This window comes from Paralichthys olivaceus, chromosome 18, assembly GCF_024713975.1.
Source record: "Paralichthys olivaceus isolate ysfri-2021 chromosome 18, ASM2471397v2, whole genome shotgun sequence".
NCBI lineage: Eukaryota > Metazoa > Chordata > Actinopteri > Pleuronectiformes > Paralichthyidae > Paralichthys > Paralichthys olivaceus.
Window position 1 is genome coordinate 11,716,583 of NC_091110.1, and position 26,772 is coordinate 11,743,354.

Here is a 26,772-nt window from a genome sequence, read left to right on the forward strand (position 1 = left end):
TTTCTTTTACTGGAATCCAAATATTTAATAGGTACATATCAAGTATTATTATGACATGTATAAAATTTCAGATCACAATATGAAGCAATGGAACTCCTCAGACCGGCATACGCTGCAATGCTCGAGGTTGCCACATACAAAATGTCTAATGATTAAAATAAGAAATAGAGAAGCAACTAAAATGGTAGAAAAATGGCGCACAGACATAGATAATAGTAAGCATTCTAAGAAAATGAGTTTTCTTCAACAGAGTGCAATAGAAAATGAAAAAAAGGAACAACACAGCACTGAAGCCAAGCGTCCACAAGACGTCTAAAAATCGTTAGTACTGTAGGTTCACGGAGAGCAGGAGACAGCGGGGGAGAGAGGCGAGGGAGCGAAGGTCACAGCGGAGAAAGAAAGGAGGGATATTCGCTTTTCCAGGAAGAAAATAATCTTTGAACAAGATTAAGCAACAGTGGAAGAAATGCACATCACAGTTAGCTTTAAAGACCATATAGCATATTGTACTTGCATGTTGAAAACAAAAAAAGATCCTGAATGATTGAACAGAAACGAGGACGTCACCATTAACAGACAGCTTCGACGCGTCGTCTCAGCTCGGCAGAAAACATGGCTTTACCTTGAAGGCTGTTACAGGTGAACGTGATGGTGTCAGTGAACGAGGGCGACGCTTTCTAACAAAAATAATTCACACTTGGAAAATATTTTGAATATTATAGCTCTGTGCAGATCTCAGATCAGCGACGAGGCTCTGCTGCTGGCTGCGTGCTCTCCATGGAATGGTTTTGTTTTAGTTCTCATCAGACCTGCCAACCCTGGACATTTTAAAGTACCACTTCAGTACTGGGAAAAAAGAAAATCTCTGTTAGCTGCTTAAGATAAAACTTTTTTTTTTCCTCTGACAAACTGAATAATACATGTGTTACTAAGCCTCAGTAATCACTACATTACAGTCTCACAATACTGTGAAAGGTCCAAAAAGGAAGGTAAAACCAAATCCAACATTTTTACATAGTCATTAAAAGAGAACGATAAGTGCATTTCAAAGTCACAGAGGGGCAGTTTACACCGATCAGGCTGAATCCACTGGATAACAACCGATAAGTAAAGGTCTGTAATAAGAAAAACAGGATTTTAGTAACTTATTATCAGTCAAGATCGCTGTGTTGATTCTTGAATGAATATTTAGTGTGAGCTAGCGGCTACAGGGTAGAAACATTCTCTATTGGCCTGTGGTCTTCTAAGTTATAATCTTAATGACAGACTTCTGGTTAGGTTTGCTTTGCATGGCTTTAAGACAGAGCCAAGGGGTTTATTCATAGGAAAGATGCAGCTGAAATAAAACTCTTGACATTGATGTAAAATGAAATACAATCAGAATTGTAGTGTTGTTTTTTCCCCTCTAGTCTAGTATTAAAAAAGTTAACAAATAAATTGTATAAATCAATCCCAATTGCAATTCAGACTTTGAATTGAACATTTGGAATCACTTAGAAAATTTGAACTGAAACTGGGATTTGGGGGCAAAATATTGTTCATGTGTCTTTTAGTCGTCTCCATCTGAGGAAAGTTCACATCCTGTATACAATGGTAGATTAGACGTGATACCCGGGGATGCAAACGAGTTTCTAGGTTGTGATTGATAAAACATTCACCTCTAGCTACAGCTAGAGGTGAACAGCTTAAGTATCCAAGGCATCAGCTGTCTGCAGTACAGGAGCTCATCCTTTATACATTACTCATCCTCTCAATCATGTCTTATCTAGAGTAACTATAGTAAATCCAGTAGTTCTGACTGACTATAGGGAAGACAGAAATTAAACTTTACTTTGCACTTAAACGTGTATTCAAGTGTAACGAGACACACCACCTACTGAAACATTCAGTAACGTATGAATTAAAACCTATCCACCACTGAACTCTCACATAAGCGCTGTTGAAAACCTGCAGAAGTATAATTTGAAGTCAGTAAATTCCTGATTATAGAATAGTTTAAGAACTTAAGGAAACTCTGGGGCACTGCACAATTTAGCAGCGGCCCTGAGCCTCTGATGGTGCGGATCCATCGTATTAAAAAGCTCTTTGTAAGGGAACAGAAATCACTGAGACAGCTGTACGTAACTGTCATCATCCTGGTTGTGCAATCACTCACTGGATTAATTTTTTTCTCTCAATGGATGAGAATCAGATCAAGCCGAACACCCAGAGCTCTAACAGGAAGAACAACGGCAGATTAATATCTATGCTAAACGTCTTTGTGTGGAGTCCGGATTGATTGTGGTTGCTTGGTAACACCAGGGACGACTACAGCGTGATTGAAATCGATGTGCAAAGCAGCGCACGTCACACCCAACGAGCATTTCAGAGAACTAAATCTTTTTGTAATCTAATGTAAATCTTTTATGTCCATTACACCACTACAGCCTTTCTCTGGTAGACGGAGGAAGTAGCAGGATATAGTCAGGTAAAGCTCAAGGACAATTTAGTAGATTTCCTCTTAATGAAAAAATGAATCCCAGAGTGAGAGTACAAGTATGTGAGAACTTCATTATAGATAAATAAAATATTTGTACAGTGTTCGAGGTTTCATTATGGTGGAGATCCAGACATGTGTCCTTTTATTTCAGCTGCATGGAAGTGGAAAGAAAAAGGGACACGCTAAAGAAAGAATATAATTTGTGTAACATGCTGAATATTGCATTTATTTTTTAGGAGTTATTACTTTTCAGGAATCACTTTTTTAAAAGCAGATTTCTTATACGTCTGATCTGTTCTCAGCCTCATGTCTTTGGTGTGTTTGCCTTGTTCTCACTCCACATCACATCTAAGGACAGAGTCGACATCTTTTTTGATTGGATTCATAAAGTATTTCACAAAATCGTGTTTCTAACAGAGCCAGAAATCTTCCAACGCTCAAAACAAACCGGACACAGCTGCCAATTTCTGTTCTCTGAAAACGCTCTGAAAGTTCACCCAGCGTGGTGAGACATTTACTGATCTTATTAGCTCCGAGCGTGGCAGTGGCATCATTCCAAGTGACATGAGAAGCTACCGGGATGCTAACAAATGCTCCTGATTAACCTACAAAATGGTAATAAAGTGCTCCAAGGTCAGAAAAGATTGTGTGCTTTGTCTTATATATAAATGAGTAGAAATTACAATAGAAATTCTATTGTATGATCATTTTAACATTGTGATATTACCATTATATCACGCTATTAACCTCACTATGTTATTTCCCACCTGAGAACAACACTCATTTTGGTGTGAAGCTCCATAACGTGGTACGCAAAATGCAAACAGGTTGGCAGGAACCTAATGACCGACTCCATGATATTGCTGGAAGTACACACTCTAACAACGTGCGGTTCATTAACGGAACCAGTGGACGACAACTGTAAAATGAGCCGAGATATTCAGATGATGAGTGGGTGCAAGAGTTGGGGCTGTTTTTGTTTGTGCGTTTTTGTGGCAGGAGTAGGGAGGTTTAAAAATGTCCTTGGTTGAATTTCAGGCTGGTGATGTTAATGGAGACAGTCCAAGTTCAACAGATGAGGTCAGTCCCTACTGAGGTTGTTTGTGTATGAATGATTGTATACAATAAATGGTTGTATATGCAATATACATTTGCCCGTTGGTAAGTACAGTAAGTGTGCGCGATGCTTTTTAAAGTGGAGCTCTAGGTACTTGACGGTATACACGGGTGCACAGAACGGCTGCTTATGTGCGTTTATGTACGTATTCTACGTATAAATGGGGTTTTAGTTCAACCTCATCGGCCCTTGCTGTAGCCGGGAAAGAACTGGTCGAGCAGCATCTGGAGCATCTTGTTTTGGGTCATGACGTAGTCCTTGCCCAGGTCGTGGCGGCAGGCGGGGCAGGTGTACACCTGCGCTCGAAACGACCGCTGGAGACAAGTCTGAGGAGAGAGAGGATGATGGGAGGAATCAGGGATTATTTATTTATTCACATTTTTTGGCTTTATTTCGTTGGACACATTGAAGGAGAGACAGGAAACAAGGGCCTTCTGCTCAAGGCATATGGGGAAATGAATGGCGAAACACTGCATCCACTCAGTACGCACCTTGCAAACATTGTGTGAGCAGACGGTGGTGATGGGTTGGTAGGCCAGCTCCTGGCAGCACACGCACATGAAGATCTGCTCCATCTTGCGCAGGAAATTCTTCATATGTAAAAGGACAGAGGCAGAAAAATCAAACAGGGTCACGGATAAATTAAAATTGATAATTTCAGTTTCATCCATCCAGAAATATGTCTACATCCAACTCTGTCAAACAAAAAGTGACTGATGAGTCTGGAAATCAGGAGATCAAGAGGAAAGTGATCCAGCAGTAAAGATCTGAAGGGGATGAATTTCAGTTTCATAGATGAGTAGTGCTCAATGAGTTCTCTCAGTCTGTTCTCTGTTGTGTGCGATGCTTTGTGAACACAGTGTTGACGAGCTGGAGACGTGTTACGTGTGTGAGTGTGTCGTGGGATTCATACCGGCCCCTCTTTGAGGTTTTCCATGGCTTCATCCCAGAGTTTCTTGTTGGCTGTGTCCTCTCGGATCAACTGCTGCTGCTGCTCTGACAGCTGGAAGGTCTCCTCTATCTTCACACGTTTAGACGGAGGCTCTGCTGCTGGTGACGATTCTGCAGAACACACACGACAGGACTGAAAAAAACAGGCTAGAATAATAAAAGTCAAAACTAAGAAAACAACTGGGGAAAATAAAACCCTATTGTGTTTTTAGCCAACAAATATAAAATATTTCCAAACTATCTTAGAGAAAGTTTTGCTCCTCACGCTGTTCTCACCTGTCCTCTTCTCACAAACACCTTGTCTGACCTGCTCTGAGCTTCAACTGTGAAAGCACCCACCAGTTTCTCTGGTTGTCATCTCCTCTCCGTTACTTTGCATCGCCTCCTCTTCTACACAGGCCATCGGCTCCATGTCCTCATCTTCCTCATCAAACTCCTCTTTCTCCTTGATCTTGCGCTGCCTCCGTGGCCTCCCCCTCCCGGGATGGTGCTTACCCCGGCCGCCGCGACCAGGTCTGGCACAGGCCTCCTTCTTTGTTTTGTTAGCCATAGCCGCCAAGTAGCCCGGCGGGTACTGCAGACACAAGGGAGAAATGAAAATCAAGTGGACTTCTATCTTAAAGATGCATATGTAAATAACTGACTATAGACTGTTAGAGGTGTGCATCATCACTAGCCTCATGATTTGTCCTTTACAAGAATATTTCAGACTGTTAGATCAGATCATAAATCTGGATTGTTCCGGTCACTTTAACCCTGATGTCCTGGCTGCGTGCATCTTGTGTTGTGTCTGGCAAATGAACGACGTGCGCATGTGTTTAAATTCGAGTCTCATAAACTCTAGAGTGAATCAACAAACACAAAGTCAACGTCAGTACTGTTCAGGCCCTAATAACTTCTGATTAGAGTCGCTGTTTATTTTTGTGAACACAGGTCAGCGGGAGAGTGGAAGGAGGACACTCAGACAATGTGCGTCTGTCCTGGTTATAATTATGCAGCGGCGGGACATCACTAAAAATTGATTATGTTCTGTCTCTGCCTCGATTCAGAGTTATCTACGAATTTAGATATTTCAACACCATCTAAAGAGTAGTTTATAATATCGAGATCTCTAGTGTGTAAACAGTGAAGTTCACAAACACATGCAGGCAGATTCGCAGTCTGACCTGAACAGCGAGGCCCAGTTTCTTGATCCTCTCTAGTCCTTCCGGTGTCCACGGTGCTGGTTCCAGATCATCCCGTCTCAGCAAGTACCGCCACACCAAGTAACCACACTTTCCAATCTCTGGCCAGTACTTTACCACCTAAAATGCAAATAAAGCATTAAATACAGTTCATCAAATTAGAAAAAAAAAAATGTTTAACTTCTAGCAAAAACATGTCTGTACCTTGTAAATACCGTCATAGCGGTTTCCTTCCTCTGGGGCGTATTTGCTAATGCGTCGACCTTTGGAGCTGCGCACAACCCTCACCGGCTTTCCCGCCCGCCAGTTCCTCGACTCAGCCCCGTCTTTGTCATTCAGAGGTGCGTCGCAGTTTAAGGCCAATGCCCTGCAGGAGTCAGGATCCAAGAGAAACAGCTTTGTGTTTACTAAGTCTGTCCAAGGATTAGGGATGTTAATGATGGTTAATGAATCAATTGCTACTAGGAAATTAATCCCTTAAGCTTGTTTTAGAAAAACAAAAACAGAAATATGTAAAAATATGTGAGCCCTGCCTTTATAAGTTGAATTTGATGAGGCCTGTTTGAATTGTTCCTCGAAGACATGCTGGTTTGAATAAAACCTTTTAGATAATACATCATACAAGGGTTTTTAAGTTTGACCAACTAAGCCTGACTCAATGGACAGAAATTAAAGGTGCATTTCTATACACCTTTAAAGTAATGAACCATATCAATGGGGTCAAACATATGTAGTTGGGAGGGAACTGTCATACCTGTTCATGTGTGTCAGGGTCTGGTCAAATGAGTGCTCTCCGATTCGTTTGTTTCCCGAGAGGTCACGACCCCCGCTGCCTGTGTAGGTGAACTCATCTCCCCGGTCCTACGACACACCACAGAAATGATAATTATACCAAAAGAAATCCCTTCATTCTTAATTTCCTATGACTGTAAAATATCTTAAAATACAAAATACAAACAACCCACCACTTCATCCTCAAAGCCCCCGGCCAACACCAGCGAATAGGAGCCATCGTTACTGCGTCCATGAATACCACCGACATGTGGCCTGTGAACACCTGCCTCGCTCACCTGAAGGGATAACAGCGTTTAGATTGTACAGATAACATAGAATTAAAAAGTCAACTTCTTCATTTATTGATTTTATCTTTAGTCAGAGGAGAGCTGATCAATATGTAAAGCACCGTCATGGTAGCTAACCTGTACTCTGAATTTCCAGGTGGTTCCAACAGGAACTCCAGGTATTGGTCCATAGTGGTTTGAAGGAACAATTGTGCATTCTTTAGTACGCCCCACACAAGCCATACCCTGCAAATACATCCAGACGGAAGAACACAAAAGTATAAATAAAAGGTCCTACGCACGAAAAACATTGTAGTACTGTTGGTTTAAGCAGAGGGTGATGACGTGTATGTCAATGAATCATACGATGAAACTTTGAGGATGTTTTACTTTTAGAAATAACGATCCTTTCATTTCTATTTTGGAGGCCCATGCGACATTAAAAGGGCGAAGAGAAAAACTTTCAAGAGAGAGAAAAGAATTTCAATTCAACGTTATCAAATTGCGAAGATGTAAAAGTCAAGTAAAAATCCTGTGTGACTCACTGCACTTAAATGGTGCCCAAACACACAAGCCAGGCTGTTTTCAATTAGCCCACAGAGAAAAGAGCATTCTGGTAAAGAAAGGAGTTATTTTCCGTTGGCAGTTCCAGGAAAGTGGCTAAGTCATGCTTAATGGCATTGTTCACATTACACCACGGAGCGGAGCGTCAGAGACGCAGCCAGGACAGAATGGAAGTGAGCCACACAATATCTCAAAGTGTTGCCACGAGAATTCGCTGAGAAGATTTTGGAGGAATAGTATTAAAAAGTACACTTAAAACAGATGCTTGTGAAAGATAAAAAACAAATTTAAATACATGTCAGCTGTCTTCCTCTCTTATTTTCTGCCTCAGCAACTAGAATGAGATAATTTCTCGTTTTGCCAACCAAAACTAAAAAGTCTGAAAGTAATTTTCCAGCTGTTGCCCTCTAGCACCGTGAAGAAGCAAAAAGAGGAACCAAATGCTATAAATCAAGCCAACATCATTAATCAGCTCCAGGAGCCCGGGCTTAATTTAAATTGATGATAAATCGCATGTTAATTGGATTAAAAACTTCTGAATGGTTTCGAGTTGTGTTCAGGAACATACAAACTCAGATTAAGCGTAACACAAAACACAGAGCAGACAACTTTTTACACGTAGATACAACGAGGAATGAACAGGGCGGCAAGAAGTAATTGGTATAAAATGAATAAGCCTGAATATGAACCCTGAGGAGGACGTCTACAGCTTTGTCCTAATTTAGAGGATGCAACCTACACAGTCTATGCAGCTGACAAAGGAGGCATCGTGTCTATGCGACGCAATCGGTCCCCAAAGCACACAGCCCCTGAACTGAGACACAGCTTTTGTCTTCTTCTAAGTGACTTTTTGATTATTTGGACTTCCCACTATGCTACATTGTCTTGATTCTGTCTCAAGTGGATTTGAAAATGTCCTTTTCAGATGTAACATTTAAAAAATGCAGACATTATTATCAAGAATTCGCAGAAACATGATTGTGTTAGATTGGTTTTTATCATAAAGCTGAAAATTATTTGTCCATCTCTTGTCCTGAACTGGCTACAAAGACCTTAACATGCCCACTAAAAGAGACAGAGGCATTTTTTGTATTATTTTGGCATCTCACTGTTGGCAGGCTTTAAAAAAATCTGGAATAAGTTAATATCGCTGAAAAACGTTTGACACAAACTTCTTCTTCATATTCAACCATGTAGACTTTGCTACTTCTGGTCGGTTTCAAGATGAACCACAGGCCGTCTTTCGGGTTTCCTGTTTTACTTTCGGTGCTACAGAGCAGCTGTCAGTCCACCTGGTGGGTCTCACCTTTCCCCAGTCCCTTTGACTCTCAGTCGTCGCCGAAGGCATCTTGGCTTTCTTCTTGCTGGCTTTGAGCTTCTCTCCGGCTTTCACCACCTCGCTGGTGTCATTCTTACAGGTGGGACAGTACCTGACAGAAAGAGGAAATCATTGCTGTGGCTACAGGAAGGCATGTATGTGAATGATAAGGTGGAGAGCTGTCTGAATATCTGTAATCCAGCAGTTACAGATCTGTGTGATTGTATTCAGTAAAAACAAGATCATTTCTTTTGATACCTCAAATTCTTGGATGAATATTTGACCGAACATATCAAAAACCCGTGTAGAGTAAATATGGATGTGAGCTATACAACTGGTTGCAACAATTATTTCTCTGACATACTTTTTAAGTATTTGTTCACTTAGTTTTCTTTCTGAGAATAAAGTGAGATCAAACCAAACACAGTGAGCTTAGTCAAGGTAAAAGCAGAGAAATGCTTCCCCAAATTAGCTAGAAGACAATGAGATTTGGTAATTACAACATTAAAAGGTACTTTATGTAAATTGTCTGTCACCAAACATAGTTTCTGTTCAGACTATCCTTTGCTTTAAAGCATGTGTGGACTTGATTTTTAAACATTTAACTTGAATAGATCCTGGAAAGTAGAAATAAAAGTTATCAGTGTTGCTATCAGTTGTTTGTTTAAGCTATGTAAATGATGCTGGAAGGTTCTTCCTGCAGTAACTGCCTGAAAAAACATTTATTCACACCCTCATTCCATTTGGCAGAGAGACACTCTCAAAGCCTTTGCATTAGATAAACTCACAGCTGCGACTGCATTATGTCATTATTTTATATTGACTTTAACCTCAATCACTGTTTAATTACAGCTGAAATGCACTTCAGCTCATACCCAACACCATTAATAAACCTTATTAAATTTGCCGTGTATCACTGCATCTCGAGGCTAATTGCTCAGTTACACTCACCAGTCCTCGTCATCTGGGATGGTGGCCAGCGGCGGGTTGAGGCAGTAGATGTGAAACGCCATGTTGCACTCGTCGCACAAGAGCTGCATGTGAGCGTCCTGCTTGCCGCCGCACACGCAGCAGGAGCAGAAGCGACACTCGGCCTCGGGGTCGGCCTTGCAGTGCTTGCACTCTGGTCCGCTCTTTCCTGCAGCCAAGAAGAAGGAGTTAAATATTCATACGCACGTATACAATGTGAACAATAGGGCGATGAAGTTTTTGTCACTGCATCTGTGCGTACGTTTAAATTGTCCATCTGCGGCTGAGAGTGCGCAAGCTCCTGGTTTCTCCACCTGGTAGATTTCATCCAGAAACTGAACCTTACAATCCCCAATCACATCTCCAGGACCACTGGACAGAGGGCGAGAGACACGGAGAGACAAAGACAGAGACAAAGAGAGAGAGGGAGAGAGAGGGAGAGAGAGAGATGAGAGCACGAGAACAGAAAACCAAAGAGGAAGATGTAAAGATGTGTTACAGAGTGTGACAGATGTAAAGGAGTCACACATCTTGGTAAGCAACAAAACATAAATTGGCCAAGAGATATGAAAATTAAATAGTTATCGGCTCGCCCCTTCTGCCTGACGCCACCCTCCCACCGAGGAGGAAGATCCTCACCCGAGGAGGATCTTGACTCGGAGCTCCTTGTTGGTGCGAGAGGCCTGGTTGAGCGTTTGAATCTCGGCGTCGAACCAGAAGCCCCTCTCATCTGGCGTCTCCATATTGTAGTTGACCATCACATGCATGCCCACCTGAAGCTGGTCCCACCGCAGCAGGGTCCTGGCGCGTGGCCGCACGTCCAGCAGTCGCATCTCCACCACGCCATTCTCCGGGTAGCTGCGGAAGAAAGAAAAGGAAAGTGGGGGGGGCAGGTTTAGATGCGTGAAATATTTAGGATCGCTGTCATCACTCTGGTTTTCACTCTGCTTTCTTATTCACTGTGAAAACACAAACAGATGTTTTTTTTAATTCTTCACAAAATAAATTTACATCTCAGAACAGCCACACTTCTCACCCCACTTGTTCTTTGGAAGCTTATATCTGTATAAATTAGCTTCATAAGCCATGAGGTGGTCGAGCTGCCTCTGAGAAATTGATCAGTTGTATCCTAAACAATGTCCATATCCTCAGGAAAAGATTATAATACTCTGGCCAGTAAAAAGCAGCTATTACAACAATGTTTTCAGTAAAAAGAGATGTAAGTAACATAATCTATTTAACAGCTTCATGCATAAAGGCACAGAATGCAATAAAGATGTAGACCTCCCTGTGCAGGAACATGCACGTCAATCATAGCATGCACAAAGGGTACAAAAATGAAAATCAGATGATTGTGCATCCTTCTATCAAATCAAATATGATTATCATCAAGGTAAAGCACAACATTATAATAAATGTTTAAGCACAGATCTACTTAAAAAAAAAAAACAGATTTCACCACCCAACATTTAAACATGGACCAGTTTTAGACGTTAGGCCTTCAGGGCAAATTCCACAAATACAATAAAACTTCTTTTCTCTCTGACACAGAAAGCTGAAAATGATTTCACATAAATAACTTATATTTTTTCCTTCTATAAAACAAAAGCATCAGTCAAGTCCTGTAGATTTTCAAAGACTCGCCTGTACTTAATATGAGACATTTGCACACAGCTTTCTGACTCAGGTTTTTAAAGCCAAGGATTAAGATGGATTTTCACTACTATGGCCGACATCCAAATTTAAATTTAATACAGCGACCTTACTGCCACTGGCAAAACACTGGTCTTAGTTTAGTGAAACTTGGACTCCTATGTGTACAGACATGAGTCAGTCCACTGCACGCCACAGAACATATTTGTACAGGACCAACATTTGTTTTAAGGAAGCAAGACAGAAGATTTGAGATCTAACTGGTGTGATTTAAACCTTTGACCCCATTGAAATTAACTGCAATGTCTTTAAGGAATGGTTCAACATTTTTGGGAACTATGCCTGTTCACCTTCTAACAACAATGCTGGTCTTGTCGTCTTTGACGTCACCTGAGGTTGCCAGGCAACTAGCAGAGACTCCAGGAAGTTACTTCCCCCAGCCAATAAATAGTCCAACACATGACCCCACCCCCCGTAAAACTGCATGATGTGTCATTTTCACACTTGGGTTTTTGGACAGATTAAACAAAAGGGAAAGATTAAGGGTGAGGTTGATTTGACAAAGCAAATCCAGTAATTTCCCCTGTTTTGCCAAGCAGACATGAGAGAGGCCTTTTTCTTCTCATCTAACTCTTGGCAGGCAGGTGAAACACATTTCCACAAATATCAAACTATTCCTTTAACAATTTATCAAAGACTCAACAAGAAACACACACTTGATTGTTTTCTGTTGGTGAAAAGGGTCTTTGTTTTTTTTTAATGCTGGATGTGCATAAGAAAAATCAGTGGCACAATTAACACAATTTAAAATGTTCCTCGTTTTACCCAAAGAAGAGCTGAACAAGTGTTAAATGTCTACGTTGGAGTTGATGAAGTGAGGTTAACTGTGCAGGTTTCCTGTCTGCCAATCATAATTAAGCTGTAAGGATCTGGCCTGACTCAGAGATGAACGGACAGCTCGCTCGCTCTCTCGCTCGCCTGCCAATAGCTGGAATTATGCTTACAGATGAGAAATGTGTTGCCGCTGAAGTCTAACTGCACAACAGGGCTGCATACTCAAGTCTTCATGCACATTGGGAAGTGGAGGGGGAAGTGGAGGATTGTGTGCTTGAGCGAGCACCACGTGTTTGCATTTTCTGGGGGAAAGCTGAGCCTAAACTGAGTAATTTCTCCAAAAGCCTGCACTGACGCAGAACCAGCAGACTGCCTGCTGAGCTCAAGCTAAAAATGACTGATGTTAACGACACTACCCGACATTTTAACTTTGTTTTCCAGTCAGAACGTGTGCACTTAAGCTCTGCCTAGTTACTGACTGGGCCATGGTGCATATTTTAAGCTATTGTAAACTGGCTGGAGAGAGGGCCTGCGGAGGCAGACTGTAAGAGTTGTTACAGTCAAGAAGAAGAGGCTGGGGCACAGTGCAGGGATTTCCTTTTTTAGGCCCAAGGGATTACTGCGGTTTTTATTTGGAGGGGGGTTTGGGATGGGGGGGTTATTACAAGCAACTAAACACACACAGACACACACACACACACAGCAGAGGAACATCAACCTGGGAGCACAATGGGACTCAGCATGAACAAGAAGGGGAACACGGAGAGCAACACGAGGGGAACAGTGGAAGAAGAAGAGTTTAAGGCCACACAAGCCTGTAACTGTCTCGTTTGTGCAGATCTCATATGCACCAAAATAAATGAACCCTCAGCAAAGCCTGGGCATCTGAATTCTAACGTTTGCCGCATCAGAACTGAATCTCCACACAGACTCGTCACAGTGGCCGGACCCAACCTCTCACATTACAAAGTAAATGTAACTCTCCCTGAAGTTGTGGGAATACGGGAAAAAGACTTTCAGGCAAACAAGAAACCAAAATGATGTCAAAACTCCTGTAAAAGCAAAGTCTATCTAAATGAATTTCAGAAACTTATTTTATCAGTTGTGAAATTGATATGACTTATCGACAGCAGGGCCCGTCTGTTCTGGAGCCATCATTAGTGCTGTGTGTGCTTCACTGAAGTCACAGTAAAGAAGGAGAAAAGGGAACGGACGTAAATGAGAAATCCTCAATTTACTGATAAGCAGGATGAGGTAGAAATACTCTGACACTAAACAAGCTATCAGAATATAATTGCTTCTCAGTGGTAAAGGAAAGTGACTACGACCCCTCTTATCCCGGGCTTTGTGCGTAATTGAGGCCAAAATGAAAAGCTTGATCTAAAAAAAAATGTTTTGCAACAACTTTAATCTCACAATGAGACGTTTAAAGTTTTGTCACAAGAATGAGGTTTTAAAGGGCCAATTTGGGGATTTGACAGAAGTATGTTTCTCTGATGTGGAGGCAGAGATTTCTCTCCCACTGAAAATCCTCAAAAAGCCATTTTTACTAACTTTAAGGCATCAACCAAATGAAGTACATAGTATTATGTAATGTAGGAACACATATAATTATATATATGATGACTGTTATGTGTGGGCAGGAGAGAGAGAAGCTAAACTGAAGCCACTTTACTTCACTTAATTGGTAAATTAAAACTCTCACAGCACACAGGTAGCAGCCGTGCTCAGATAATGGCCGACTGCCGCAGCTTTATATCCTGGTGAGATCTCTTCCACTGCAAATGTGTTTGTTATAATTTGACCGAGCCAGTCAAGGCCCCTCTTTGGTTTAAATATCTACATATCATGGTTGAAAAATAATAAACAAATAAACAAAAACTATAGTTGCCATAGTCAGGATTTAACCATGAAACTATATCTGGGTGTCTTGTTGAGCAACGCACACACATTACACCCACATAACACACATACACACAATGTCAGTTCCTGAGAGAAGCACAGAAAAGATTGTCCCAAAATATCGCTCTCTTAGATTTTGTGGCTCATTTCTTTCTGCACAAATGTCCATGATGGCTTAAAGCACAGGGGCATGTGTGAAGGCGAAGCAATGTTACCCACCCTCCTCTCTTGGAATGACGCACAGGACAGAGAAGAAAACAGTGTGTTCTTTGGAGGCCAAGTTAAGCAAGCAGTCATTCAACAGAAAATCTTTGTACTTTGTAGCTAAGGCTATTTTGTGGCTCAGATGGTGAAGACACACATCACATATTACTGTGATGTCCTGGGTTTCAAACTATCAGGGGACCTTGTCATTTCCATCTCCCTCTTGACTGTCAAATAAAGCAGAGGAACATGGGTGAAAAACAAACAAGCAAGAAGTTAAATATTTAAAACCGTTAAATTTAAATAAGAAGGGGGCCACACATGGTGTTTATTATTGGACTGTCCCTGCAGGATCCCTCCTGTGCTGTTGCAAATGATGAAACAACTAATAAAAAGCAGAAGATATGACAGATTGAGTACTATCCAGTGGGAATGACGTCTGCATGAAAAAAAAAACGCAGATTTAATGCTCAACAACCCATGATACCATTACTCTAGCACAACATCCCATGACAGAATAACACACACGCTCGCATCACGACAGGCGCAGCGAGGAGAGTATGTCTCACCAGTGGCATGTTCACAGCAATTACAGACAAAGCTGAAGGAGGCAAGCAAAGAAGTAATGCTCCTGAGAACTCATGAGTTGCCATGGAAACGTCGGCTTCTGAATGAATTTGCTGGAAAAGCGGGAGCGCGAGAGATAGAGTCCAAATTGTAGCATCGACTACACAAACCCCCTCTCTCCATTCCCTAGGACTGCCAGGAGACAGCAGAGGCTGCAATTCCCAATGCACCAAACCACTCGTACTGATGCTTGCAGTCACTAGTAACATATACACAACCACACACACGCATGCTGCACGTATGTTTGGTGCACATTTTTACCGAGAATGCCACAAAACTGCAGCTTGAGTTTGAGAACCAAAATTATTTTTAGTTGTGCATACGCAGTGAGGAACATGCACATTCACACTCTCCTATTTGAGGCGCAGCACCGTGAATTCAAATCCTAAACAGCAATTAGGGTGATTTTGGTTGATCAGACCAAAAAGCTGCCACTCTGACACTGCAGCTCTCTCCCCTGTGCACTTTCATTGAAACCCATTAAAAATAGTTTCTCGTCACTGCAACCGAAGTCAGTTCAGTTGCAGCAGCAACATACCGCAGCATATTGAGCCATCACTTACTCATCATATTTAATGTGATAAAGGATGTCCTCTTCTCTCTCCTTGCTCTCCGTAGCAGCTGTAGAGTCTGTCTGAGAGGTGGAGGCTCCATTGCTCTCCGAGGTGAACACAACATTATTCCTGTTACGGTCTATGTTTTGGTCCTGGCTGTGGGCCTGTCCCTGCTCGGCCTCCAGCTTTCCGTTAGTCCTTTTTGGGGGCCGGCCCACCTTGCCCTTGGTGGGCGTTATCTGTCCTTTGGGAGCCTCTGTCACATTTTCGATGCAGGCCTCAAACCAGGCACCGATGCTGACGTCTCTGCAATCCACCAGCTCGTTAATCTGAGGAGACACAAAGACAGAAATAACACCTGGGCTCTTCCGCACCCATCTGGCTGTTGTTTAAAGAAACACACCAGCGTCTCTGTCAATTTACACATCACATCATTTCAATGGAAGTATCACATAGACAGAATATTGGCAGACAGGTTGTCAGTTAAGAGTGAAAATCTTATAATAGATTTGCTTGATGACATATATGAATTATTACCATAAAAATCCTGGAATGAAAACAAATTAAAATACAATTTGAAATAAATAAAACATTCTCGATTCTCTTTATGAGTGTTTCATGACGTTCATTTATGTTCATCAAATCTGTGAGATTTATTTTTGAGACGAACGTCATCCGCAGCACTGGTCCTATCTGGTTGTGAATACTGAGTAAATGCTGAAAGCCTATCAAGGCATGTGACCTTGATATCCACTGAAGTTGCACAATTTCCAGCTCATCTACTTACACTTACAGTATTGATCTTGCTGTATGCTGGATTTGGACATTTGGCAACAAGCAGAGCCCGGTCCTACACAATAATTCTCAGACATGTGGGTCAGCCAGCCAGCAAAGATCAGTAAACATCAGCTGAGCGGAGAAGAATAGACTCTCACATTTATTAGCTTTGACTGTACACTATTTATAATATATATGTTGGTTCCTGACAGAAATTTAAAGACCTGTTTCCCATGTGTGGTTTGGCATGTGACTTCCTGGAAAAATGAGGCAATTATTTTACCGGATAGACAGAGATATTAAATAGAGTAAATAAAAAGGTACGTTTGGCACATGACACATGCACTTTCACACAAGGACACACATCAATGCAAACAGGTGGCAGTTGTTTTGGCTAGAACACCATATCTAAATAGTTTGGAGTGCTCCACAATCGAAAAGGGGAAAAATGGAAGAATGCTGCTGATTGGAAAAGAAAAAATCTTACTCCTTTCTGTGCTTTCTCTATACAGTATGTCTGGTGTAGAATACTCTAGAGGGGCAAATGCATAGACACTCCTCATACTACTGAAGATTAAACAATCAAATCATCTTCACATTTACAAGGTCGTTTCACTTTTTTAACATCACAGGCATGTGATCTGCTTGGTTTGTATTTTAATTTGACATTCAGACGTGAAGCCCTGACCAAGAATCTCTGTCACTTCGCTCGTAGGTCATGAAATTCTCTGTAATTTAGCAAAGAACCTGATCAGTTTCATGCACAATCTTAAAAATAGTTCTGAATATTTACGCTGCCGTCCTCACCTTGTACACGCCGATTCCCGGGTCAACTAGTGCGTTTTTGCTGGATGTAGGGGGCTGGGTGTCCCGTACTGGACTGGAGGACTTGAAGCCATTTTTGGTACTACTGGTTGAGTTACTGGTGACGCTGGTGTCAGGCTTGGTTTCCTTAATGGTGCTGGTAGTGATGCTGCTGCTGCCGTCATTGTCTATGTTGGTGTTGGTTTCCATATCAGCAGGGGAAACGGGAACTGGGGAGTTATGGCTTTCAGACTGGGAGTCAGGTGGGGGAGCTGAGCTGCAGGCGACGCCTGAGAAGTCCTTGGCGGCAGGGCTGTCCGGAGGGTCGGTCTGAGAGCGAATCAGCAACTGGACGATGTCGTTGAGGCCAACGTTGTAATCAAACAGTGTCTGGCCATCTTCCATCTAAAAAGCCAAAGAAATATATGAATAAACAAAGATGCAAAAGCAATACTTGAATATTGTGCTAAGTAGTAGAAATTATTTACATTATTAATTAATTTACTGATTATTTGTTAATTGCAAATTTAGTAATAACTATAAACCCCAAAGGTATTCAATTTGTGAAAATATTAAAAGGAAAATAAAAACATTTTAGTCCAGACGTGTTTTGAAAATGTCACTTCAGCAATAAATTCAATTTAAGATTTTCCTTCTGTCAACTAGTTGTTACGGAAACGACTACATCTTATTTTACCAGGCCCAGAGATGGTGTGTTCGAACAATGACACAGATATTCCTTCTCAATTTCTTTTCTCCCCAAATTTACTCATCCCACCCGATGAAACGAGGACCGCTGCGCCAGGGAGCGCCCTCGGACAACTACACGAGGGTGCTTGTCAAGGACAAACAAAGAACACGTTAGACGGAGACAACGTCGAGCGCGATGAGAAAAAAAACAACCGTGGGTTGATCCTGCACTTAACAGAGCACATTTCTATACACACACGCCGCACTTCAATAAATCCACATGCCTTTAAACACACCAGTGGTGTTTAAGGATGTTGCTTAGGGAGCCCACAGCAACAACATCTGTTGTCTGCTCTCAAATGGGCAAATGTTCAGCTACTGATTAAATATAACTGTACAAGGTGAACTGTTTCTACTGATTTAGCCTGTGACGGATGAAGATAAACACCTATGACTGGGATCCCGTCCTTATTACTGAAAGTATATGAATGGATTGTTTTTTTACACATCTAATACAATCAAAATGGATACTGAACCGGAGCCCTGCTCGCATCCCTGCACCGGTTTTCTACGGGAAATAAATAAAAGAAATGAATGCATGAATTAAAGTGATAGGAGATGTAGCTGTGGGGAAAGAAATGACTGGGTTGCTATGACAACCAAAAGAGAGCATCCCCTCAACCCCCCTGCCCCCAACCCCATGAACCTGAATCATGTATACAATCTCTGTCGACACCAACCCACTGCCACTGCCACAGCCATCAATGGCGGCATGATCCTTTCAGGCAGCAGAGCACATGGGCGTCAGAAAATGGTTCTCGCTCAAAAAAATAAGCTCTGAAAATAAAAATAAAACGATGAGGGCCCATTTCGAGAAAACCCATATCTCTCTCCTTTAACACAACCAATCTCCTGTTAAGTATACAGTACGGCTACTGCCTTACAAATGGAGCATATGGCGGATACGCCAACTCATTACAGACATCAGCTATTCATTTCAGCCCTCAAACCCACAAGCCCATTGTGCTGGAGAGACAAGCATGGCCGCCACTCTCGCTCTCGCTCCCCTTCGTTATTTGACAGCGAGGAGGAGAGCGGTTGGAGGCGTGTAGCAGGAGAGCGGTAGAAGGGAGCGAGCGCAATTTCCCCATCCCTCCCCGTTTTTAATAGTCTCATGAAATTTAGATCAGAGGAGCAGCGGTGCAAACACAGCCATACAGTGGTTGCTATACTCACCTGTCTGTCTCTCTTTCACTGGTGGTCTATATCTGCTCTTTGTCTATCTCCTCCTCTAAGCTCAGAGTTCGATTTAGCCTCAGTAATTGTCTATCCTCCGCTCTCTATCTGTCTTTTGCCACTTGATACTGCATTAAGAAAAGAGGCGTCCTGAACAGCAGGCAGCCGCGCTGTTGATGCGAGGTTAGACTCAAGTGAAAGGAAAACACAGAATTTCTCGCACTGCACCAAACCTGATAAATTCATCCGTGCCGATTGTACATGCTTTTCCACGATGACTTCATCCCCATCATAGTGATCAGTGTCTCACTGGGAGATTTTACAGCCACGAATTCAGTAATAACCAGTTTAAAAAACTGAGAACCACCATCTGAACAGGCAAGGGTAGGAAAATGCTTCATATATTCACGCAGGACAAAGTCTATCCGACAAAAATATTGGCATGTTCACCATTTCTGTTTTGTAGGACGAATAACATCACAAAAGACGAAATATTTTCCTCATCATTAATAATGCAGAATAACAAAAAAACACATTGCTTCTCGTATCCCCATTATGTGACTCAGTGAAATGTTGTTATGTGTTCCAGGGGGAGATTTCAGTCCCAAGCACACATCATAACAAGGCTTTACATAAACCACAGGCACCTGACTTAGATAATTTTCAAAGGGCTCGAACAAATCAGAAATCCAGATCTAAGTGTGTGTGTGAGAGAGAGAGAGACAGAGGAATAAAATTAACATCTCCACAGGGCTAATTCTTTTAGTTTGCAATTTGAAAGGTGATCTTTCAAACACTAATATCTCATAGGAACAGACACCAAAGTACAAGTTGAGAGAGAGCGTCAAACAAAGACAAGAGAAAGACCACTCAGCAACACCTAATTGCACAACAAAATATATCAAGCTGTTAAAGAAAAGCTGGAGTCAGAGCAATAAACCAAGAATTCACGGAGGTCTTGCAGTTCTAAAAAAGAGGTTTAAAGGTGTGAAACACAACCCGGTCCACTCAGCGGATAAGGAGGAGATTTCATAGCAGGGGCGGCCGTTAACAGCTTGTGCACAGGCATACCATCCAAACCCCAAACTCCTACACGATTTCTTCCTCACCCTTTTCTCCTCCTTTTCCCAGAGTAAAATAGGTCAGATTTCCAAAAACAATGACATGGGATGTGCCATCTACCACCACACTTCACCATCGTGTGTTTTTTTTTTTTATCTCTTGTTCTGATCACGGTCATTTAATCTTCTTCCAAAATTTTCCACTGCGAAAGGTGAACGCTTGTTTTTTGCCTCTGTTAGAGCTTGATGTTCCTCCACATAAAGGAACATTTTCACAGCGCTGAGGCACATATTTCAGTTTTGTCATGTTGTCCTTGTGAAGGGTTAACTTATTAGCTACTTTGGAGAAAATCTCTCTATTACATTAAGCAGTGGTTTCTAAATACCACTCTATCAATCTATGAAGGTGCTATAAAAACCTACACTCCATTCATTGCATTTCCAACTGTAGGTAAGTAGGAATTATGTAATAACTTTAAGAGGTAACGAGTGAGTACTAATAACTAGAAAGCGTTGGATTTAATTGCCGAGCAGCGTTTGACTGTGTATTAAATAAGCTGAAAATCAATTACGCCCAGACTCAGGTTGCTACCCTGTGTTTTAAATTTCTTATGTTTACATTTAAGGCACGGATCATGACATTGTTTTTTAATTTCTATACATTTAACATGTGCTATAATAGACTCAAAGAATACCCCAAACGTGACAACCATGTGAGAAAAAGAGGCGGGATAATAGCCCGAGAACTCCTCTTGTAATCTGAGTAGAAAAAAAAATAGCACAGGAAGCCGTACTATTTACCACACACGTGCATGAGTCGACAGTGTAAAGATAGGACATATGAGCACTAAGCGAGAAGGAGTGGCAAAACTATGAAAACATGTGGGAGTGTTGGAAAAGCCTGCAGTTCTAGACTAGGTTTAATGCCCCCCTTTGTCTTTGCTCTTTGTTCGGCCTATCTGTCGAAGAAGGGTGTGACTGTGTACATGCATGGCTGCAGCCAAATCTGCTTCCCCTGGAATTGCCTACGAAAATCTACAGCTTAGCAATGCACAAAGAAAACCCATCAATCGAGCAGCCTCAACATCAATGCATGTATAATCAAATTGTGACGATATCTAGGTCACAGCAACTATTTGCGCAAAAGGAGGCAGTAAAGCTTTCCTACAGCCCGACACTGGGTAACAGAGGAGACGGCCCAACTATTTCAACGTGAAACATGTTGCTGCCTCCACAGGGAAAAAAAGAAATGGATTACAGTCTGATATGTGAAGCACACTGACGCATTTCAAGCTGAGGTTTAAAGCAGTTAATAAACAGAAAGCTTTTTTTAAAATTGGTAAATGAGAAGGCTCCAGTGCAAGTGAGAGTAGGCGTTGAGCAGAAAGGCCGCATAGACAGTGGAAGGTGTGTGTGAGCCTGCTCGTGAGTGTGAGTGATATAAGACGTTGTTCAAAGTGAAAGAGAGAGAGACACGACGAGGAGCGTGCAGTCAGGCAAATTGAAAAACCCATTACAAAAAAAAACAAACAAACACTGAGGCAAAGTTGTGCGGCTGCTGGCTTGAGACCCTTCCGACTCAAGGGCAAGCATGACTTTGAACTGGCGAGGCAGCGTGCGCACTGAGCTGGAGGGAAAAACAAGACGCCATTTTGAAAAGGGAATTAGACTGAGTTATTCTGCTACGAGTCTAAATCCTAACAGAGCGCCGGGACGGCTGCGTGCATGTAGGGGCAATAGCTAGTGCACGCTGCGTGTCACTGGCTCATTCCTTGTGTTACTTAACTCGTGGAAATCCCCCAATCAACCCTCCCCACTTTACTTTCCTGTGAAATGGAGGAAATACTGGGTTTACTACATGGGATTAGTCTTTACAGCCGCAGCTCCAACAGTGAAGACAATTCTAACATAACAGCTAATTAACTGTAAATGAAGCGAATGTACGACATTGTATGGCCCCACTGTTGAGTACATTCTTGAATTTAGAGCAGGACAGTCTTGCTTTGTACTTGGTCACTGTGGTGTTTTGTTGCACAAGAGAAAAACTGCTCAGAACAATTAAAAGACCTCATAAATAAGGTTTGCCATCTAAATAATGGTTCACCGACAAAAATAAGCTATAATCCCCATTCCAAACTGTTCATATTTCTTTCGTTTGGTTTTTTTAAGAACTACAGTCTCACAGAGTAGACAGCAACGCAAGCAGCGTACAGCAGCACAACAACAAATAGGAAAATGAACCCTTTGTTTGTGACGCAGAATCTCACGTCTGCAAGAATTCATTACCATTTAATTACACAACAAGAAGTAGGTTAGACAACGTGCAAATGCAGATAAACAGCTATAAAAGGAACTTCTCAGGCTATGAGACTGTCTGACTCATAGTGAGTGAAGGAAAAGTGTGACAAAATGTCAATAATGTGAGATCAACACATCATGTAGGCCATTTAGTTCCTGGGGGATCGTTTTCTTGGCTGGGACATACCGAGTTAATGTTAATGTAATGTTTAGCTACGATGCTAAATAAAACATGTAGCCAGCATCCTGACCTGCATACAGTTTTCTGTTTATTACTTCTGGTTTCAGTAACATCTCCCACATCATAAGAGAGTGTCTGTCTGTCTTTGATATATTGATTCTGTCATGTTTGTATATTCGAACATAAATAGTTAATGATACAGACGTCTAATCAGACAGAATTGAAGTTTCTGTCAAATCACAGCACTACACCTAAAAGTTTAGGATATACATTTCAATCCACTACTTTAAAAATTCCATTTACAATAGGAATCTGTGTGTGTGTGTGTGCCTGAGTTTAAAGGCTTTAATGCATTCATGACACATACAAACATGTTCATGACCATCTGAGGGCAGCATCTTAACAGTTTCCACACATGCTGGCATTTAATAACATTAAATCTCTCTGTAGGAGAGAGAAAAACTACACCAACATCTGTTGTCAATAAAATATGAATCACCACATTTTTATCTTAACATGATTTCACAGTGTGTGGTCAGTGACTAAATATTTCAGCATTGTTGTAGCCTTATGACTAAAGACACATTAGTTTATTCTGACCTTGGTCAAAAAAATCAAGTGATGTTATAACAAAAATATTTTTTTCTTTCAGGACGGTTAGTTGTATGTATTTGAAGTTCTCTGTAGGATATAGAGTGATGTGTAATGTCCAGAGTCAAAGCAAAAAGTACATTGTCTGACTAAAAGCCAAGTCAACTCTGACTAATACATTATTTATGAAGCCTTTATGATCCAATCTATGTTGCATGGTCTATTTGATAAAACTGTGAATACTCCCATGTTTACTAATTATATCATTATCACAATATTTAAAGCAGTTTTCAAAACCTCAAGATTCACAGTTAAATGCATATTGATCAAATTAAATCTATACTTATTTGTATTTTGCAAGAAAAACTTTTCTAAAACATATAATACAGATAATTGTTTTTTAACATGTCACATTTCACGCTGTGATGGAAACTTTACTTATTATTCCTTTAGACATAACACCTACAGATCACAATATCCATCATAGCCTGCATGCTTATTCTGGCATATTTAAATGTTGGAATTGAGTATGCATGTTATTTGAGGTGCAATGCCCCTTATAAATAAATAGAGTTAAACATAAATATATTTTAATATGAGAAACACAACTTTATGAATACATCAAGTACTTAGACATATACTGCAGGCTGCACTGCTGATGTAACCTCACAACTAAGACGTAGTAAAGCCAAAAAAACAACCAATTATTGGAAGCATGGAATCAGTGAAAATATGTTAAAAAAAGTATCTCACTTTGCAACCAAAACTGAAAAATGTAGCCATTTTTATAGGATATAATTTGTTGATTGTCTACTAATTATTTATTACAAAGTAAGAATGGCTAGATTTTCAACTAATCCTAAATACTGAAGTACTGCCTTGCAAACCAGATTCATATCTCACTTAAAGGAGTGTTTGGAGACAATCCTGGATTAGATACAAACGTGCAGATGTTGCATGTGCACCACTGGACTGTCAGGCCATGTGGGGTCAAGGTGGGCATCTATACAGCAGAGAGACACAGAGAGAGAGAGAGAGACAGAGAGAGAGAGGGAGGTGTGTGTACAGTAGTGACACCAGCGTGTAAACACAACTGCTGCTACACTTGCTTATGGATGTCAGGGCACGTGGAGTCCGCTCCTCCCTCCAATTATCATTACCAGCATCATAACGCACGAGCCTGACGGTGTCTGCCTGACTCAGTGCAGCTCAAACACAACATATACATGTGGAGGCTGGTGCATGTGTCAATCAGCTTGTAGTTGATCAAGTGAGTGAGGGGTGGAGGTGGTTTTGTTTACATCGCACTACTTTCTGTGCAATGTAAACAAACACGTCTGAGACATTTGTTGCACGCAGCTCTCCCTCAATCACTAACCCAAACAACGTGAAAGTGTTTCATCACCACACGACCGTACATCCAGGTCCGATCTATGTTTTTTTTAACCTCCCCAAAGGGAGCTGGCACACCGCGTACCCCCCGGGGGGCTCTTGCGCAAGAACTATTGGTGAATTCCCATCAAAACAGGAAGCTCGCATGGGTCCGAAACGGACTTGAACACTGTGAGGACCACTCTCCGGTTAAGAGCTCCCTGCTAAAGCGCCCGGTGCGTAATGGTTGTGGCACACGAGTGTTGTTTACCTGCTTCCCTCGGTAGAAGAGGCGCTGCTGCTGCGGGCCCACGTTGAAGATGTCCTGTATTTTCAGCCGTAGGGACTCAATTCTGGTCAGCCTCGACAGATCCTCCACGGTTCGCGTCTCCTTCCCGTCTATAGTACGAACCTGGATCCACATCGCTGCGCCGCCCTGTTTACGCCTCGAATGAATGCGGGAGAAAGCGGCGGTCTTTACGCGCCAACGTCGTTCACCGCGGCTGAGAGGAGGCGGAAACAATAACAACGAGACTAATAAAGAAATGTGTGCGTGTGTTTACGGGTCCATCGCGTTTTCCTCTGCAGAGGTAACGTCGGACTGGCTCGCGCAGGAGGTGTCTCACATGAGGTCGCGGCGCCAAGCAAATCTCGCGAAACAACGTCGGGAGCGAGTTTGCAGTTAAAGGCGCAGCTCACCTTTTCATGTCATCACAAACACAGCGCGCACCTTTCTTCCTTTGTAATCATTCCGTTATTACAGAGGTCCGTTGATGTTTTCAATGTATGCTTCAAACAAATACACTGTGGATCATTTGAAAAAACAAAGCTGATTAAAATAGCTAATACAAACACATACTGAGAGCCTCTGTGGAGCAGCAGCGATCCCAAGCCTTCTTTTCTTCAACCAGCACATCTTACATCTCTACACTGGCTGCCATGAGCCACAGGATTGGTTTTAAAGTTGTTTAAGCTTACTGGAGCAGTGATTACATAACAGACATGTTACCACTGAGATCAGCACAGAGTGGTCTGAGAGAGGCCCCCAAAGTCTAAACAGGGAGAAGCAGTGTTTAGTCACTATGCAGCACAGTGCCTGATGGTCCTTGGAATGCTCCATCCATTGCAGTATTAAAACCAGGTAGATAACATCTGTATTCACAAGTGCCTTTAAAGGTTTAGTGTGTAGAATTTAGCGACATCTAGTGGTGAAGTTGCATGTTGCAGCTGAATACCCCTCACCTCACTGTCCCCTTCCAAACATGAAAGAGAACCTTCAGTTGTCATAAAAACTCAAAAGGTGTTTAGTTTGTCCAGTCTGGGCTACTGTACAAAACATGGCGGCCTCCTAGAGAGATCTCGCACCCATGTAAATACAAAGTATTTAAATACAAAGAACCCATTCTAGGGTTAAGAAAACAATAATTCATACAATTTAGATGAAACACACGAGTGAAAACATCACTAGGATTATTTTATTCTCAATTTCTTCCAATAGATCCCTTTCACCTGAATATTACACACTGAACCTTTAACTTAGCTATTTTGCAGGGTCACGGCCTTCGCTGGTTCGTCTGTGTCGTCTTTACAAACGGTTATTGTGCAGTTAAATTCTGCATTTTACAACTGATTACATGCTTATAGGACACAAGTTATTATTCAAGCAATCTGGAGCCGCTCCTGCCTGATACGCATGAAAAATAAACCCAACAGTATGTGTGTGTAGGAAGCAGCTTTAATAGCTTCTATGCTACAAACAGATTTCTACTAGTTTCTTGGCTAGTTACCTTCAGTTGATGTTGTAGAATTTTAATAATTCTTTTTCAAACATTGCTTTGGATTTCATTGCCTTGTATGAAATAATTTGAATGGTCGCTGCCTCATACAGAAATCCTTCAAAAACAACCAAACAAAAATCTTTCATCTGACATATTTTATGACAGGACATTTGTCTTCATTTGTGAAATATAAAAAACTGTCTCAGCTCAGCATTTTTGAAATAATTCACATTTCCTCAAAATCTATTATTTGCAAAACAGTAGAAGCCACTTTAAACCTCCACTGATAAGACTATGTTGTGTGCTTGGTGGGTATTTGTGCACACCACTAAAACACACCTTTTTTTTTACTTTTCATCATTGTGCATCAAAAAGAAGAATGTATTGGGATGAAAGCTCCATTGACTGACAGTTCCTTGTGGCTGAACTAAAGCGCAGGCCTCTCGTGGCGTGAGTGCTTAATTAACAATTGTCCCAGCTGGAGACGTCGATGTGCCACTGGCAAGACTGTCAGTATGAGAGAATGATACAGTTTCCTGATGCTGCATGTTCTGTCCTTCACTGATAG

The 26,772-nt window shown here is 41.7% G+C and overlaps 1 protein-coding gene across 1 annotated transcript; it reads right to left on the reverse strand.

Moving 5' to 3' along the window:
* On the reverse strand, positions 1–25,063 carry LOC109626527 (E3 ubiquitin-protein ligase UHRF2). Its single transcript, XM_020082558.2, has 16 exons — positions 24,698–25,063; positions 17,002–17,403; positions 15,427–15,746; positions 10,283–10,501; positions 9,906–10,015; positions 9,626–9,812; positions 8,663–8,786; positions 6,931–7,038; positions 6,697–6,801; positions 6,486–6,592; positions 5,936–6,098; positions 5,714–5,851; positions 4,887–5,121; positions 4,510–4,658; positions 4,088–4,186; positions 1–3,922 (listed from the first exon to the last, which is right to left on the reverse strand). The coding sequence occupies exons 1-16, from the start codon at positions 24,848–24,850 to the stop codon at positions 3,776–3,778; spliced, it is 2,766 nt and encodes a 921-aa protein (XP_019938117.2). The 5' UTR covers positions 24,851–25,063; the 3' UTR covers positions 1–3,775.
* Between the last annotated feature and the right edge of the window lie 1,709 nt (positions 25,064–26,772).